This window comes from Leptinotarsa decemlineata, unplaced genomic scaffold, assembly GCF_025532065.1.
Source record: "Leptinotarsa decemlineata unplaced genomic scaffold, Ldec_3_MD MMD2_tig00000505_RagTag_RagTag, whole genome shotgun sequence".
In the NCBI taxonomy this organism is placed as follows: Eukaryota; Metazoa; Arthropoda; class Insecta; order Coleoptera; family Chrysomelidae; genus Leptinotarsa; species Leptinotarsa decemlineata.
In genome coordinates this window covers 11120804-11137730 of record NW_027412549.1, presented here as the reverse complement: position 1 = coordinate 11137730, position 16927 = coordinate 11120804, and the positions used below count along the sequence as shown (strand labels likewise).

Below are 16927 nucleotides of genomic sequence, written 5' to 3'. Positions count from 1 at the left end.
ATTTTAAAAATAAGTAATCAATTATGAACCGATTGTTGAAATAAATGCAATTAGAAAATGTAGAATCGTGATGTATCTGTCAGATTTTTTTGAACAAATTGGCATATAACGTCAAAAATGGATCCATTCAACCATTCTCATGTTCAATGAAATCTTATTTGAAAAGTATATTTTACTATGAAGATATTTCAAAGTTGTAGTTTGTTATTTATCGAATAGTAATTAGTTTCACCAAACACTTACTACCAATACTAGGGGGAATCGAATAGGAGGTTTGTGATTTTATAGGAAATCTGGGCCCAAATTTTTTCCTCCCATTGATCATGAATAAACCTATGAGGGTTTTCATTAATTCTCATGATTTTGTTGTGTTCACTAACTCCTTTATGTTATCAAGATTGAGCCTCCTAAATAAACTGTCAAACAAAAATATCCTCTTTTCATATTCCTGAGAGGAGATCAATCTGAAGATCTTTTAATTTGTGTCAAATTCATTTCACCCGCAATTTCTTTTTCAAAATTTTTGCTGGAGAAATTCAATGTTGAAAATAATATATTTTTCGAAACTATTTTTGTTGAAACTTTTGAACCGCTAGGTATTCACCTATACAACCTCATATTTAAAAAAAGAGGTTTTCAAGAAGAAATCACATTTTATTGAAATATTGAGTGTCCCATTTGAAATATCAAAAAAAAATTATTTTCAAGTACCTAACAAAACCGATTTCAAATGTTCAACAGATCAACTTTTTACATTACTTTTGGCATAAGTTCTGTACTGCTCGGTATATACCAATACAATTTTATAATTTTTAAAAGTACTTTCCTGGGTTTGCTGGCAGTATTCTTATGTGAGAAGCAATAAATCACATTTCATTAAAAACATCTAAATTTGATACGCCACACTTCTACTGGGTATACTGTTCGAGTATATTGCAGACTATTTCAAAAAAGCCTGATGCATTGGTATCTAAAACTTTAACTTGAAACACTCAACCCAAAAATCCAATTCACAATGGAACGAGAAACCCAAGGGACTTTAGCCTTCCTGGATGTTCTTGTGAACAGACGTACATTGGGCCACCGAGTGTACAGAAAACCAACGCGCACTGACAGATACTTGAACAAAAACTCGAACCACCAACTATAACAGAAGAAAAGGGTAATTAAAAACGTTGGTTGAGAGAGCAAGACGAATCTGTAAACCTGAGGGACTGCCTAAAGAACTAAATCACCTGAAAAATGCATTCAAACGTAATGGGTACAGCAAATGAGAATTTCAACGGGCCAAACGACTCAGGAGAAAGAACACCAAAGCAACCCCAGCTAGGCCAGTCTAGGAAAAGTTTTTCTTCCCTTCCCTTTCCAAAAATGTCACAGACCGGATTGGTAGAATTTTAGTGAAACACGACGTGAAACCAATATTTAGGCCAGGTCAGCAAAAGACCCTAGAGAATCTCTAGCAACGCCAGGGGTATACCGGATTCCGTGTAACTGCGGATCGGTCTATATCGGAACCACGAAACGAAGTACAGGCACACGTCTCTCTGAACCGAGAGAAACTGTCGCCTCGGACAAACCGACAAGTCGGCTATGGCCGAAATGCTCTCAAAAAAGCTGGCTACCTGTCCTGAGAGTTACATGAACACGAACAGATAATACAATAAAGAACGAAATAAATAGAGCGCCCAGTACGGAAATAGTAGTTGATGTGTTGGATACAACAGGAACAAGAACCAGAGCACCAGCTCGGGTATTGCGACCGTTACCACATCGGCTTGAAAATGTCAACCGCAGCAGTAGACGAAACGTCAGGCATAAAAACCTGCAAACCGCGGTCAGAAAACCCGGAAAATAGTCTTCATACAGTCATCTCCGGCCGCGAAAGTTTACATTCTTCGTATAACTCTTCCGATATATCCACACAGTCTTTATTGATGTTATATAAATAGTTATGAACCAAAAAGAAATTGTAAATTGTGAAATTGATTTCGTTACAGAATTTCGGAGTAATACTTTGTAAAAAGTAATGTTGAGTCATCTATATACTATACAATGTAATAAAGGAATCGAATACGATCAAAGGCAACTCAATAACATATCAGTCCCAAAATGGAACCTTGAGATACCATCATGGAATGAAAGAAATGTTATCACCTAATTGTAAAATAGGGTATATACACATAAACATACGAAAATTTAATGAAATTTTATATATTCTAGATCTGAGAACTACCCAGGTGAAATATCTTTTAAAATTTATATTTCTGTATTCTATAAAGCTGGCCGTCCACCGAGAGCGATGCTGTGCTGTGCTGAGCGGAGCGGAGTTGAGCTGGGTTAAGCGGCGCTGGTTTACCAATGTATTCTTATGAAGTACCGTCCACTAAGCTAGACGGCGTACGGCAAGACGAGCTGCGACTTGCGGGACTCGCATCACTTCACTTTGTGTTCGATTGAAGCTGTGCTGAGCCGTACAAATATTAATAAATTATTTGAATAATGGAAGAATTTATGGAAATTGTTAGATTAAATCCATGCCTTTGGAAAGTAGATGAGAAAAACTATAAAAATAAAGACTTACGTGATAGTCTCTGGGAAGATATCTCAAAAAAGTGCAATATAAAAGACGGTAAGTTAAATATGCTTTCTGGATTATTTAAAAAACTAATTTATATTTTGCGTTTATAATAATAAGTAAATGAAGATATATGAGTTAAAATATACTACAAGTCTGGTCTGAATTAAAACAAAAACAAAAAATACATAAACCGGCGAAAGACTTCATATTTTTATTTATTTTGCCTTTTTATTTATAAATACAAAATTTTATTTATACAATTTTATCCTGCCACGGAATCCTGCCTATGTTAGAGTTAAAATAGTTACAAAAATTCTGCCTTATAACAAAAGATTCAGTCGTTGCTCTTGATCCTCTATGTGCTAATGGCAACCACTGATTGTTAAAGTTGCCTTTTTCCAATAGTTCCTCATTTATATTAGGGCATCTCCCCTCCCTAGTGCCTGAATAATTATGGAGAATACAAGTGGCTTTGATTATGCTATCTATACTTTCTAATTTGCATTCTAATGGACGTTTATAAATTCGAAATCTTGCTGCCAATATACCAAACGTATTTTCTATAACTCGTCTAGCTCTGCTCAGGCGATAATTGAAAACACGATTTTCTTTATTTAAAGAACGTCTTGGAAATGGTCTCATTAGATTTACCATAAGCGGAAATGCTTCATCTCCAACTATTCGAATGGAAAATTATTATCATTATAATTTTCCTTAGGACTAGGTTCGGGTAAATGAAATGAATTTGTTTTTAACCTACGTCCAATAGGACTATTGGCAAATATTCCTCCGTCACTAAATCTGCCTGCTGACCCAATGTCGACGGCTATCAATTGATAATTGGCACTTGCTATGGCCATCAATACTACAGAAAAAGTTTTCTTGTAGTTAAAATATGATGAACCAGAATTCGGTGGAGCTTTTATAATCACATGTTTGCCGTCTATAGCACCGACGATACATTTTGGAAATTGCCATCGCTCTCTAAATTCCAATTCATACGCGTTCCAAGACTTCTCGTCGGGCATTTTCAGGAATGTTGGTTGTAATTGGAACCAGGGCGATGAACAAACTTCGTGAACAATTTTTGAGACAGTTCTTTCTCCTAAACGAAAACTGTATCCAATTGTTCTATATGAATCACCTGTCGCCAGGAATCTAAAAAACATAAGAAAACATTTTTATTACAGTGTATAAAAAAATTTATTAATATTGAGATTTTAAAATTTGCACTGTTTTTTTTCTTTAGGAAACGAGGCTAAACGTCAATGGAAAAAATTAAGGGATTCATTGAGGGACGCTCCAAAACGACAAAATGATTGTAAAAGTGGAGACGCAGCTCGTATAAAACGATCATGGATATACCAGAAACAAATGGAATTTCTAGTTCCATACATGGCCAACCGAAGCAGATGTTCCAACATAGTTGACACACAAGTAAACGAAAATGTTATAGAAACAGGCCAAGACGACCATCTACAAACCCAAGAGGACCTGTCCCACATTGATTTAGAAGAAAATAAAGATCAAGAAACACCGTTGGAACATAATTATGAATTTGTGGAGCCTGCAAAGAAAAAAAAATGTCAATGGCAAGACAATGTTGTATCGTTAATGAAACAAGTGGAGAAAAGAGAGGCTAGGACTGCTGAGAGAAACAGCCAAAGAAAAGAACTGGAACAAAAATTACAATCCAACGATCCCCTTAAAGAATTTTTTAATAGTATGTATTTAACAACAGCTTCTATGCCTCAACGTTTTCAAATTATGATTAAGAGAAAAATATTTGATGCTGTTAGTGAGGCTGAAATGAATGTATCTCATACTACACATGTGACTAATTTAGGTAGTCATGCCAACAGAGAAAGCACTGCCAATGGTTACCACCATAACGTATTTACACTACAGCCGCCACAACAATCGAACCCTGTTTATAATCAATCTATTTCTACCCCGCTGCCCTCTACCCAATCATCAGGCGATGAAACAGTCGCAAGCTATTTTGGAGGATGGAATGTAGGCAACTAAAGTATGAATTTATTATAATTAATTTGGTTGTTTTTGTTATTACAGAAATATTGCAGTTATTTTTATTTCCATATGGTAAAATAAATTTGCGTTGAGAACTAAACAGTGTATATGTAATAAAACAAAATTACCTTAAACATACAGCCAAACGCTCCTCTGTGGTGATACTTTCTCGGTAGTTAGTGTTTAGCTTTATAATTTCAAATCGTATGAATTCATGAATTTCCATAAATTGTGATCTAGAAAGCCTAAAGTAATTTAAACTGTTGATCACTTAATACTGGAATCAATTTATGAAACTCGCCAAATTGTTTTCTTTCTACTAAATGGTTTGATATCCAGAATCTATGTTTTCTCGTCTCCGCCATCAGTATAATAAGACTTAATAAATCGCTTCTGTGCTCGTCTTCGGAATCATTTTCCTCAGAACTTGCGTCCAAAAGATACTTTTTGATTTCTAAATTATTGAACATTTTAATGTCAATATTCTGCTAGTAGCTACAACACCGCACGACTAGCATTTGGTGGACGGACTGCTACAGCTTTGAACCAGCACAGCCTAGCATAGCACAGCTCAGCCTCGCACAGCACCGCTTTCAGTGGATGGCCAGCTAGCAGAGGGACAATTGACAACACCAACACAAAACGACATGAAACAAACGAATTTGTCCTGTTACCAAACCAACCTTTTTTCAGATTATACAGTGTTAAAAAATCACTTTTTTATAATACCTAGGTGCTCGAAATGACGACCATCCTGTTGAATACAAAGATCCAATCTCTCAATAAAAGACTTCATAACATTTAATAACATCTGATGCGTCACTCTTCGAAAAGCAACCGTTATTTTCTCCTCCATATTTTTCAGTGTGGTTGGAGGAGTGTTGTAAACCTCATTCTTCAAGTATCCCTATAGAAAAAAAATCGAGGCAAGTCAAATCTAGTGATCTCGCTGGCCAATATTGTGGTCCTTCCCTACCAATCCATTTATTCGGAAAGCACATATTAAAAACTGACACTTAATTTAAAATGTGCCGGAGCTCCATCCAATTTTAACCAAATCCGTTGTCTGATATTGAGCGGTAGAAGCTCAAACAGATCATCTCGTAAAAATTGTAAAAAAAATTGACCATTCAAGTTTCCATAAAAAATGTATGGTCCTCTAACTTGTGTACCTATAATTCCTCCCCACACGTTAACAGACACCATCTATTCTGGTGATTCACGAGTGCGGAAAAAATGAGGATTCAGATTAGTATAATAATAAAAGTTGTGTCTAGATTCATCAGAAAATAAAATGTAATATAAAAAATGTTCATCCTCACTAAACTTGTCCAAAACCCGTAGACAAAACTCGATTCGCCGATGGAAGTCTACTTCATATAATTCCTGGTGCATCTGAATACGGTACGGATGAAATTTGTATTTTTTATTGCCCTAGAAATACTCTATCTGCTTTTCCCCGGTATCTTTTTCGATCTTACGTTGACTAGTATGAGGATTTTCTATGATTGATCCCATAATAAGGTCGTAATTTACATCGATTTTTCAAAAGCATTTGACATCGTGAACCATAAAGTTCTTTGTGAAAAATTAAAGGCAATTGGCTTTTCTGGGAGTTCGTTAGACTGGTTCTCAAGTTATCTTTATGATAATATCACAGTTTGTGAAAATTAAAGGATTTATCTCTCACGAGATATCTGTTACCTCAGGAGTACCTCAAGGGAGTCACTTGGGACCTTTTCTCTTCAATATCTTTGTAAATGATATCAAAGAAAAAAATACTCACAGTGAAATACTGATGTTTGCAGACGATCTAAAATTTTTTATAGCAATAGATTCGTTGCAGGATTGTGCGAAAATTCAAATGGACCTTAAATCTTTTTCTGATTGGTGTAAGATGAATTATATGGATGTCAATGTGGCAAAATGTAAAAGTATTTCCTTTTCAAAGTCATTAAACTTTTATACAGCTGGTTATAGTATTGCAGGGAGGAAGTTGGAACGTGTACAATCTATACGAGATCTGGGTGTTATGATGGATGACAAGATGGACTTTCATTTACAGTATGAACACATATCTAACAAAGCGATGAAAATATTGGGATTCATTTACAGATCAACTAAAGATTTTACCAAATTTTTTTTCTATTAAAATACTTTGCGTTGTTTAGATCAGTGATTGAGTATTGCACTTTTATCTGGTCTCCAACTTACTTCAATCACAGTTATGATATTGAGAAAGTTCAGAATAAATTTCTTAGATATGTTGCCTATAAAATGAACATGCCAGCTAGAAGTCATTCGCTCTACTATTGGATTCCTTAAACTCAGTACAAGACGGGTACATGCAGACATAATATTCCTACAAAAATTGTTGAACAACGAAATTAATTGCCCAACTCTTCTCTGTCAAGTCAATCTGCATGTTCCCCCGAGAAGGACACGTAACAACCAAACTTTCAGCCTCGACTTTCATAAGTGTAATTATAGAAAACATTCTCCTTTGTCCAGAATTCTATCTAATGCCAATGGGACCAATATTGATTTTTTTCACATCTCTCAGAGCACTCTTAGATATACTTACCTGGTATAGATTTATAAGACTATTTATTTTTATCACAATTTTATTTTAATTTTATCTATGTAGGTTGATTTATTAGATATATAGATACTATATATAGATACTATATATAACTTTCTAAGGTTGATATTGTATATAAATTGGGGGTTACCCGTTGAATAAATAAATGAAAATAATAAGGAATTCATTTTCCTCATTTCCAATGATAGGTTTTGGTCTATTTGCCTTTTCATAAGCTACACTTACAGTCCTACGAAATTCATGTAGCAATCGTTTGAAAACCAACTTGTTTGGATGATTTCGGTCTGGATATTTTTGAGCATACACTTTCGACGCCAAAAGGCAATTCTTTAAACACTAACCAATCGCTAAAATGATATCTATCCGATTTTGAATGGGATAAGTTTTCATTTTCACCGGTAATGATTCAGTGAATGTTTTGAATAACGTAAAACACAATAACTGTCAATGAGAATTCTTTCAACAAGTTGAAAAAATTTTGTTTCAAAGCTATCTTGATTCAAATAATGCATTGATACAAGAACTACTATTTGAAAAAGCCAATATCTGAAAAACTATTTAGGTTAGGTATAGGAAACCCCAAAATGAAATGAAAGATAACTGAATTTTAATTTGTCGAACCAAAAAATACAATGACATTTGAATTTTAGTTTGAAGTTTTGGTTGGTTGTATTGTTAATAAAGTTAAGTTTAAAAAATCGTAAACTACTACACATGGAAAAGTCAATCAGATGTACCTTCATTCATTTGAAGATTTAAAATCTTCCCGAGCGAGTAAAGAAGAAGTACAGGACTTGATTCAGGAAGAATTTGAAAAAGTATTTCAGGAAACAAAGGAGAGATTGAAAAAAATTGTCGGTGAGAAGCTTTAGGGGGTTGAAAGCAAATTTTAAGGATCTTGAAGGAATTGGAAGGAAATTTGAAAGGGAGCTGGAAGGGTCGGAGGTTTTCCGGAAACTTTGGAAAGAATAACCGGAGCCTAAGAGGATCGCTGTGGAAAAATGCAAATCAGAAATAACTTCTCTCCCTTCTAGCAGTAGTTTCATTAAAACTCCAACCTTCGATGGCAAATCTTCACAGTCAATTTATCGAAGACAATTTGAGGCTACTGCGGAAAATAATGGGTGGAAAAATGAGGAGAAAGCAACAGCTTTTATACTGTCGCTTCGAGTAAAGGCGTCCGAAATTCTGCAAAATATTCCAGTGAAAAAGCAGAAGGATGCTTTGGATGTCAGATTTAGTTGTGAGCTCCTTCAACAAGTCTCTCAAGCTCAATTGAAGATGAAAACTCAAGGTCCATCCGAGATTCTGCAGGGGTTTGGGGCCGAAGTCGAAAGGTTAGTAAGACTCGCCTTCCCAAAAGCACCTTACAATTTCACTCACTGTATTAGTATCCACTGTTTCATCGAAGCAGTTCGTGATACGAAGCTGCAGATATTGCTGAGAATGGCACGTCATAAAAAGTTGAATGAAGCCATCATTTATGCCCTAGAATTTGAAGCTGCCAAGAATGCTTCGCGACAACAACGAAAAGTTCTAGTGAGGGCCATCAACGAAAAGGAAGATAGACTCATGGTAGGTCTAGAAGAACTCTTGATGACATGTTTGATGAACGGAACTGCACCCAAGACAAGAGAGTGATCTAAATACTATAACTGCGGCCTAAATTCTATAAATGCGGGACTGTCGATCACGTTCAGCATCCGATGAAAGAAGAGGCAGGCGTTCGGGATCACCCGAACTAGAGCGTCGGGGTTCGGAAAACTAAATTCAGTCAGTGTTATGGTGTTACACTTGCTGCGGCATCCCAAGCCCCCAGGTATTCGATTTTCACGATAGGACGCAATAGTAACATCTTAGTTGACAACGGATTTCTTAATAATTACCCAGTGGACTTCCCTTCGCAATCAGCCCCTGGTCGTCACCAGTTGTGTTGGTGACTAAACAAGTTGGATCGACGAGATTCTACGTAGACTACAGGAGAACTGATCACCAGATCACCAGAAAGGACAGCTACCCTCTTACCAGAACAGATGACACCCTGAACATCTTGACTGAATGCAGATGATTCTCAACATTAGATGTGAAAAGCGGATAGTGGCAGTTGGCCGTTCGCCCCGAGGATAAAGAGAAGACTGCCTTTTCCACCGGCAATAGATTATATAAGTTTAAGTTTATGCCATTCGGATTATGCAACGCACCCGCAACATTTGAACGCTTGATGGAGTTAGTGCTGAGAGGACTCACCTAGAAAATATGCTTGGTCTATCTTCAAGACATTATAGTGCCCTGAAAAGGCATTTGACCAGTGCACCAGTCTTGGCATACCCAAAGGAGGACCAACACCGAAGAGCCAGCACGACGTAAGAAGCTTCCTTGGACTCCCCCCTTCGTTTGCTGCCCTCTTCAGGGCAGCAAGCATTTGCTGCCCTGAAGAGGCACTTGACCGGTGGAACAGTTTCGGCATGCCCAAAGGAGAAGAGCTTGTTTATTCTTGACACGGATGCAGTTCTCTCTTAGGTACAAGAAGAAAACGAAGTCATCACAAGAAAGTAGCTCCTCTCAGTAGTCAAAGCGGTGTATCACTACCACTTCTTTTTATATGACCATAAATTCTTGATCAGGTCAGACCACTCAGCACTTTGGTGGCTCTTCAACTTTAAAACCCCCAGAAGGACAAATAACCAGGTGTATCGAAAATATACAAACTTAAGATTTTGAAATTCGATATCGTGAAGAATAGAGTCACGGAAACACAGATAGCATCTCCAGAAGACCATGCCTGACATCCGGATGCAAATTTTGTCAACGCCAGGAGGACAAAGTTACCCATATACCAGAAGAAGTTTCCATCAGACGTGACAAGGTAGCGGGCAGAGACTCCTTTATGGACAGCTCTGATAGGGAGATAAGCTCCTCTACCTCCCGGGTTCCCTATGACCCGTAGGGTAGCAACCTGTAAAAGTCCCTTGTCCAGGAATACGGACAGAAAAGGTGAGGAAGCATCTGACCATGGTGTGGTACGGTCGTTGACAGTTTCATGACTGGGCAAGAACACAGCCAGCAGGAAAAGGGTTACTGGCTCCAATGGAACTCCATGTGTATTCGAAATGACCTCACTCGGAAATGGGAAAGTTCGGATGAAAGAACTCATAAATTCCAGATGATCCTTCCAAAGACGTGTATCCCGAAAATACTCAAACAAACAGCTCCACGATGGTCGCACTGGAGAGCATTTCGGAGTGAAAAGTACATACTGGGTCAATTGCTGCCGAGATGTGGAGGAGTGGTGTAAGCGCTGTGACCTGTGCTCTTCGAGAAAGGGTCCGAAGACAAGGTAAAGAGGAAGGTTGAAGCAATACCTCAGTGGGTGCCCTTTTGAGAGAATCGCAGTAGACATTCGGGAACCACTTCCTATGACCACATCCGGTAACAAGTACCTTATGGTTGTGATGGATTATTTCTCAAAATGGCCTGAAATAGTAGCCAAGGGTCTAAAACGGTGGCAGAAGCTCTGCTGCAGAACGTAATTACCCCAGGAATTATACTCGGATCAAGGCCGCAACTTCGAATCGGATTTATGAAAGGAAATAATGACTTTGTTGTGAATAAAGAAGACCAGAACAACCGCTCTTCACCCACAGTCCGATGGATTGGTCAAGAGGCATAATCGCACCATTAATAACTACCTTTCAATGTTTGTCTCCGAAAATCAAAGAGGCTGGGATAAACCAGTTCCTCTCTTTCTGTTGGCATACAAGAGCTCCCAACATGACGCGACCAGTTACATACCATCCATGTTGTTAACTGGTCCAGAACTGAAGCTACCGATAGACGTAATGTGTGCCCATCCGATGAATCTCAAGAGGTACTCCTTTCAGATTATGTGAAGGATCGGAAGCAGAAACTGGAAATTGTACACAAATTTGCCAGATCCAAATCAAAGCTTTCTAGCGACAAGATGAAGATAATTTTTGAAAAAAAGTCGCTGTCGGTGAGCTTCAAGGAGAGCAATGCAATGTAGCTCTACCAACTCCAACGTCGGAAAGGTTTGTGTCCCAAATTGTAGAGACCATGGCAACGACCTTAATTGGTAACTAACTTGCAGAGACCATGGCAAGGACCTTACTTGGTAACCAAAAAGGTAAACGATCTGGTATACAGAATGCAATTGTCTCCCAGAAGCAAGTCTAAAGTTGTCCCCATAGAGAAACAGAGTCCTTACATGGGTCGTGATGTTTCTCTCTTGGAATGTTGTTTGGGGTGAATAACCTCAGGGAAGGGAGAAGTCTGAAAAGAAAACGACGTCCGCCAGTGGTCGTCGTCAATCGACTGTGACATGGCCAAGGTCGCGCTCAACTCTACTTGTTTTTAGATCGTTCTAGGTGTCGCGTCACTTCAAGAATAAATCTATCTGCTTCTTAAGACTTCCATTGGCTTATATAAACACAATCCACTCGCATATCAGGAAATCTAGTTGACAGTGCGGTATGAAGTGATCTAATAAGGGTATAGTATTTGAATATTGGTTTGAAGTTTTAGTTGAAGTGTTTGGTTGTATTGTTAGTGAACAGTGAAAAAAAGTTAAGTTTAATTGTACAGTAATTTAATTGGTAAACACACAGGGAAAACGTAACATAATATGTATTATGTATAAAAGGTCGAATGGTACCTGAAGTACCAAACTTTTTCAACTGCTACTACAGCAGACATCATCAGTAGTATATGTGTTGACTGCAAAGACGAAGGTTGCATATAAGTCTCAGCAACAACTGACTGTGGTTTATATCGTACATGTTGCGAATCATGAAATTATTATTTTATTATTCCATTTATTTGACAGAGAGCCATTCTTATTGAGAAGCAACAAGAATACAATTATTTTTTTTTTAATCAAAAATACTTACTGGAAATAGAAAAAAAAATTCTACTTACCGCTCATGGGATTTGAATTATTGTAACACCATCCACAACTAAGCGAGCTAAGACATGTAGAACAGTTGACGTGCATAGAACATGTTTTGCACTGTTCTTGGGGTTTTATAACAGATAACATATTATTATCCTGTCTCCCTGCTAAGGGGAAAACTTGATCCAACCATTCTCTACACAATCCAAACTGATACTCGCTTGTATAAACAGAAAAACTAAAACATTGCTTTGTTGCCTGACACCAAACACATCTTCCTTTCTGATCCAGGCACGACCCACAATCTAACCTTTTGTAACATGGCATAGGACACTGATCTAAGGATACTGCAGCCTCATTCCTTTGTCCGATTCTTTGACAACGGGCCTCTTCTATCCACCATTCACACAAATTGGAGTTGATGCAAGTGTCGCATGTTATATAATTTGAACAGTTGGAACAGCTGCTGGGTTGCAGTGTTAGATATTGCCAGTCTTTGTCGAGAGAGCAGCTGATATTTTCGTCTTCTGTTCGAGACTGGCAAGAATTAGTAAGCTCACACCAACCACATTGCGAGTCTGTTAGGCAGTGAAGGCAGTTTTTGTATTGATCACAAGAGCTGTTGGCAAAGGGTTCCAGATATTCGAATGTAAAAACCTGCAAAATGCAAGGAAAGAAGCAATCTGCATGACATATACAAAAACATTTTTCTATAGATGAGAGAAATAATCTTTCTTCAATATCTTCATAAAAACAGAAGGATTCACTGGTGTTTTATTCAACAATCAAAAAAATATTTTGCATGTTTTCAAGAATCCAGTGTCACTATTTTCCAGGTTTAAAGGTCGTAGATTTTTGGAAGAAAACCTCGGCCACGAAAGCTTTAACTGTTTTTAGGAATTATTCATACCAAAATTATATCAATTTTATTTGTATCGACCTTCTTTAGATATTTTCACCTTATACAATATGAAAATTGTTATGGAGAACTTCAAACTTTTTATTTCCCCCCGAGAAGCTACTGCGTAAATTCCAAGTATTTTTCACAAACACAAATGTTCTATTTATCAAAAAAGAGCTGAGAAATTGTATAGACACTTATCACTTCAGAAAATTATATTTATTATAGCGCTTCAGAAAATAATATTTATTATGAAAATGTCATATATTCACCCACCACACTGCCCTATGCAATGTTACATTGTAATGCATGTTAAGTGAATTCTCTGTTATATCACAACAAATTTATTTATTTTATTATATTACTACTCACTTTGGGGGTATCATCAGACTCTTTGAAATGCTGCAGCTCCATTTTGCTCTGTTGCATATAAGTGTTGTAACCCATGTTGATCATTTTCTTAGACATAAAATCAACAGATATTCTATCTAAAGTTATATTATCTGGCCATTTTACGCCCATGCACTCTTTGGCTTCTGGTGTTACATTGGCCACCAAAGTATCCGAAACTGTTAAAGTTGCAGAGCAAAAACTGACACACACATTAAGCATCTCCTGCCAGCTAGGGGGAAGCCTAAGAAAACCTAAAAGTCGAGCAACCATCTCTCCTCCACTTGAAAAATCTCCACGGGGAAGCGAACTTGTAGGACTGATAAAATCCACCTGTAACAACTATTATCAAAGAAACATCCTTGAAATACATATGATTCAGAAAACAAAGGACAAACTCTATTGAATAAAACAAAATACAACTATGGACTTGATTCAATAACGACACATTTTCTTACAGTTGTGGCATTGATTATGGCAACATTGTCTGGCTGAGAGTAATTAACAGGATAGTGATACTTCACAAAGGTCAAACCAGGTCGCCTATCAAGTTCTCGGCATTGTTCTGGTTTCACCACTTCTGTTCCCTTTGGACCCCACCATCCTGGTATTTGACTAGGACTATCTTCTTGTAAACCACAAACTCCGTAATTGTCATCTTTGTGATGGCATCTGGCATTCTGCACACACCAAGTGCATTCTTCCAAACCTAGAGAGGTTATTATATTATGGATTTAAAAAAAACAAACAACAAAAAACATTACCAAGTTTACGGGCAGCTGAGATCATGGGAGTATGTTGTGGTAATATATGACCATGTATAAGGCAAGAATGGCAGTCTCCTAGGGCTGGACACACCCCAGGACATCTTGTGGTTTGCAAATTTGTAGTACAATTTGAACCTATTGTTCTTCCATAGCATTGTTCATCTGCAGAACACCAACCACATTCTGGATCAGAGGAGCATTCTCCATAGTTTCTATGTCTTACACACGCTGCCTCTGGATCATATATTTCTCCAGTTCTGGTAGCAATCATTGGAGGAACTGTATAGGCAAGTAGGTCTCCATTAACATTACCATGATATCCACCAATTAGGACTAAAGTGTTACCATTTCTTACAGCAGAAGCATGAGCAAATACACCTGAAGTTCAAAAAAATCATTAAGTAGTATGTTTTATTCAAAAAGTTACATACAAGAAGAATTTCTGCCAATCAAAAGAATCAAATTTCACAGAAAGCAATAATAGGTTATCTGTTAAAATGAATGTTTTCTCCTTTAAAGTTAATTCACTCAATTCAAATGTCAGCAGAATATCAGAGGAAAGACTTCTATTGCGCTAATAGAAATACATTGGAATTTGAATTGAAATTTGAAAGTGATTTGCTGCTAATTTTTTATATTAATCTCATGTTGAGTAAGTTATAAAGTTATACCTGTAACGTTTTATACATTTATTTTTACAATCATCTTTTCAGTTGTCCTGAAGAAGGAAATAAACATTTCCGAAAGCTTGACAAACTAGCAAAGAGTTTTTATCATTGACCTTGACTGCAACCTCAAGATACCATCTGATTAATATATATATATATATATATATATATATATATATATATATATATATATATATATATATAAAACTTTGGAATTTTCTTTAGGTGATCAGCAGAACCGAAGTGTACTCTTATAACACAAGTTGTTCCGATATTTCGGTGAGGTTGGCCGTGTCGGAAAGAATGTTACATTTAAACAATTGAAACATGTCAATACAATAAACAAGTCACTAAATAAAAGAGGTTACCTCCTCACAGGATACAAAGAAGAATATTACATTAAAATTTTACTAAAAATCGTTAATTGTTTCAAAATTATGGATTACTGGTAAAAGCCATGAGGTTCAACTCAGCTTCATATATATATATATATATATATATATATATATATATATATATATATATATATATATATATATATATGAAGCAACAAAACATCCACTAGATCGACAGAAGACTCTCCACATGACAGACATCTGTGACACTACCTTATATCAAAGGTGTGACCGACAAAATCCGGAGAATACTAAGACGTAAAAACATTCGGACAACCTACAAACCACACAAAACGATATCCAGTTGGCTGCCCAGACCGAAAGAGAGAATTTCCCTAGAAAACCAAGGAGTACATAGCATCACATGCGAGGACTGTGGACAACAATATATCGGTCAGACCAACAGACGTATATCTGCCAGAACCCAGGAGCACAAAAACTCGATAAGAACAAAACAAACCTCCTCTGCCCTCTTTCAACACCATCTACAAACAGGTCACAAGATTAATTTTGAGTCCACAAAACAGATAGCACAGGTGCAAAACCCAAGAATACGACAAATCAGGGAAGCTATCGAAATCGAAAAGCAAGGCCTCATCAACAAAAGGGATGACTCACTAAACATCCCAAGGATTTGGAAAACAATAATTAAAAACAACCACCAAAGACAACCACAAATTGATAATGAACCATCGCAGGTAGGAGAACCGCCAGAAGCCATTAACAACCCTCAGGTAGAAAAACAGGTAACAAATCCATACAACTTACGCAAGCGAAACCATATAAAAACACCACAAGAAGAACCTGACATCAGTTACACCTCTCGAAGCGAAGCAGTAACTCGTCTTGATAATGCCATCTGAGATGATGGCGAAACGTCGACTATCGAATAGTACACAACGGATGAACACCCGGAAAAACAACACATCATATATATATATATATATATATATATATATATATATATATATATAAATCAAAGATGAAAAAATTCGTGGACACAACACTCCAAAAAAGGGAGTTGTTGTCGGAAAACAAGTGTTGCCCATCTTTACACTTGGCTGCACCGCGCTGATGAGGCCAATAGCCAGAAACACGTGTCCGCGGTTTGCCCCCCTTTTTTGGAGTGTTGTGTTCACGAATTATTTAATTTTTGATTTGTATCATGACCACTCGATAAAATCTCTATTTGTATTTATATCCTGAACACGGATATCACGCAGGTAGCTATAGCTGCCAACGTGGTCATGTTAGATGTAGCCTGGGAATTCTAGGTCTTCTAACTGGAACCACAAATGTGCGGTTGGCTTCTGTTGTTGACTCCGTGCGTATGTGTTGTTTCCTGCTTTCGGCAAGCAAGTGTTGCCCATCTTCACACTTGACTGCATCGCGCTGCATATATATATCAACTTATTGAAGAGGTAATTAATTATCATTAACATTTTTTGAACCACAAAATTTGAGACAATGAACTACCCTTACAAAAAATATCTGATTAATTTCTCTCATCTTTCACCAGGTTTCACACTTGAAGTCATTTAGAATGTTTTACTTGTTTGACTGATGTGTGATGAATGTGTGTGATGAATGTGTTATAACTATTCTAATGGTCACAAAAAACAAATTTATTTCCTTTTTTAATTAAAAAATTTTTCAGTTGAAAATCAGAAGGTAGCCAGTTAG

The 16927-nt window shown here is 37.0% G+C and overlaps 1 protein-coding gene across 2 annotated transcripts in view; it reads right to left on the bottom strand.

Annotated features, from left to right (window-relative positions):
- Megf8 (Multiple EGF like domains 8) overlaps positions 1-16927 on the bottom strand; it is a 68976-nt gene that overhangs the window by 49268 nt on the left and 2781 nt on the right. For both annotated transcript variants that reach the window (XM_074173937.1, XM_074173936.1), the window contains exons 2-5: positions 14179-14559; positions 13873-14123; positions 13397-13747; positions 12150-12780 (exon numbers count right to left, since the gene is read on the bottom strand). In XM_074173937.1, coding sequence (XP_074030038.1) covers positions 12150-12780; positions 13397-13747; positions 13873-14123; positions 14179-14559 — 1614 coding nt within the window. The remainder of the gene's footprint in view (positions 1-12149; positions 12781-13396; positions 13748-13872; positions 14124-14178; positions 14560-16927) is intronic.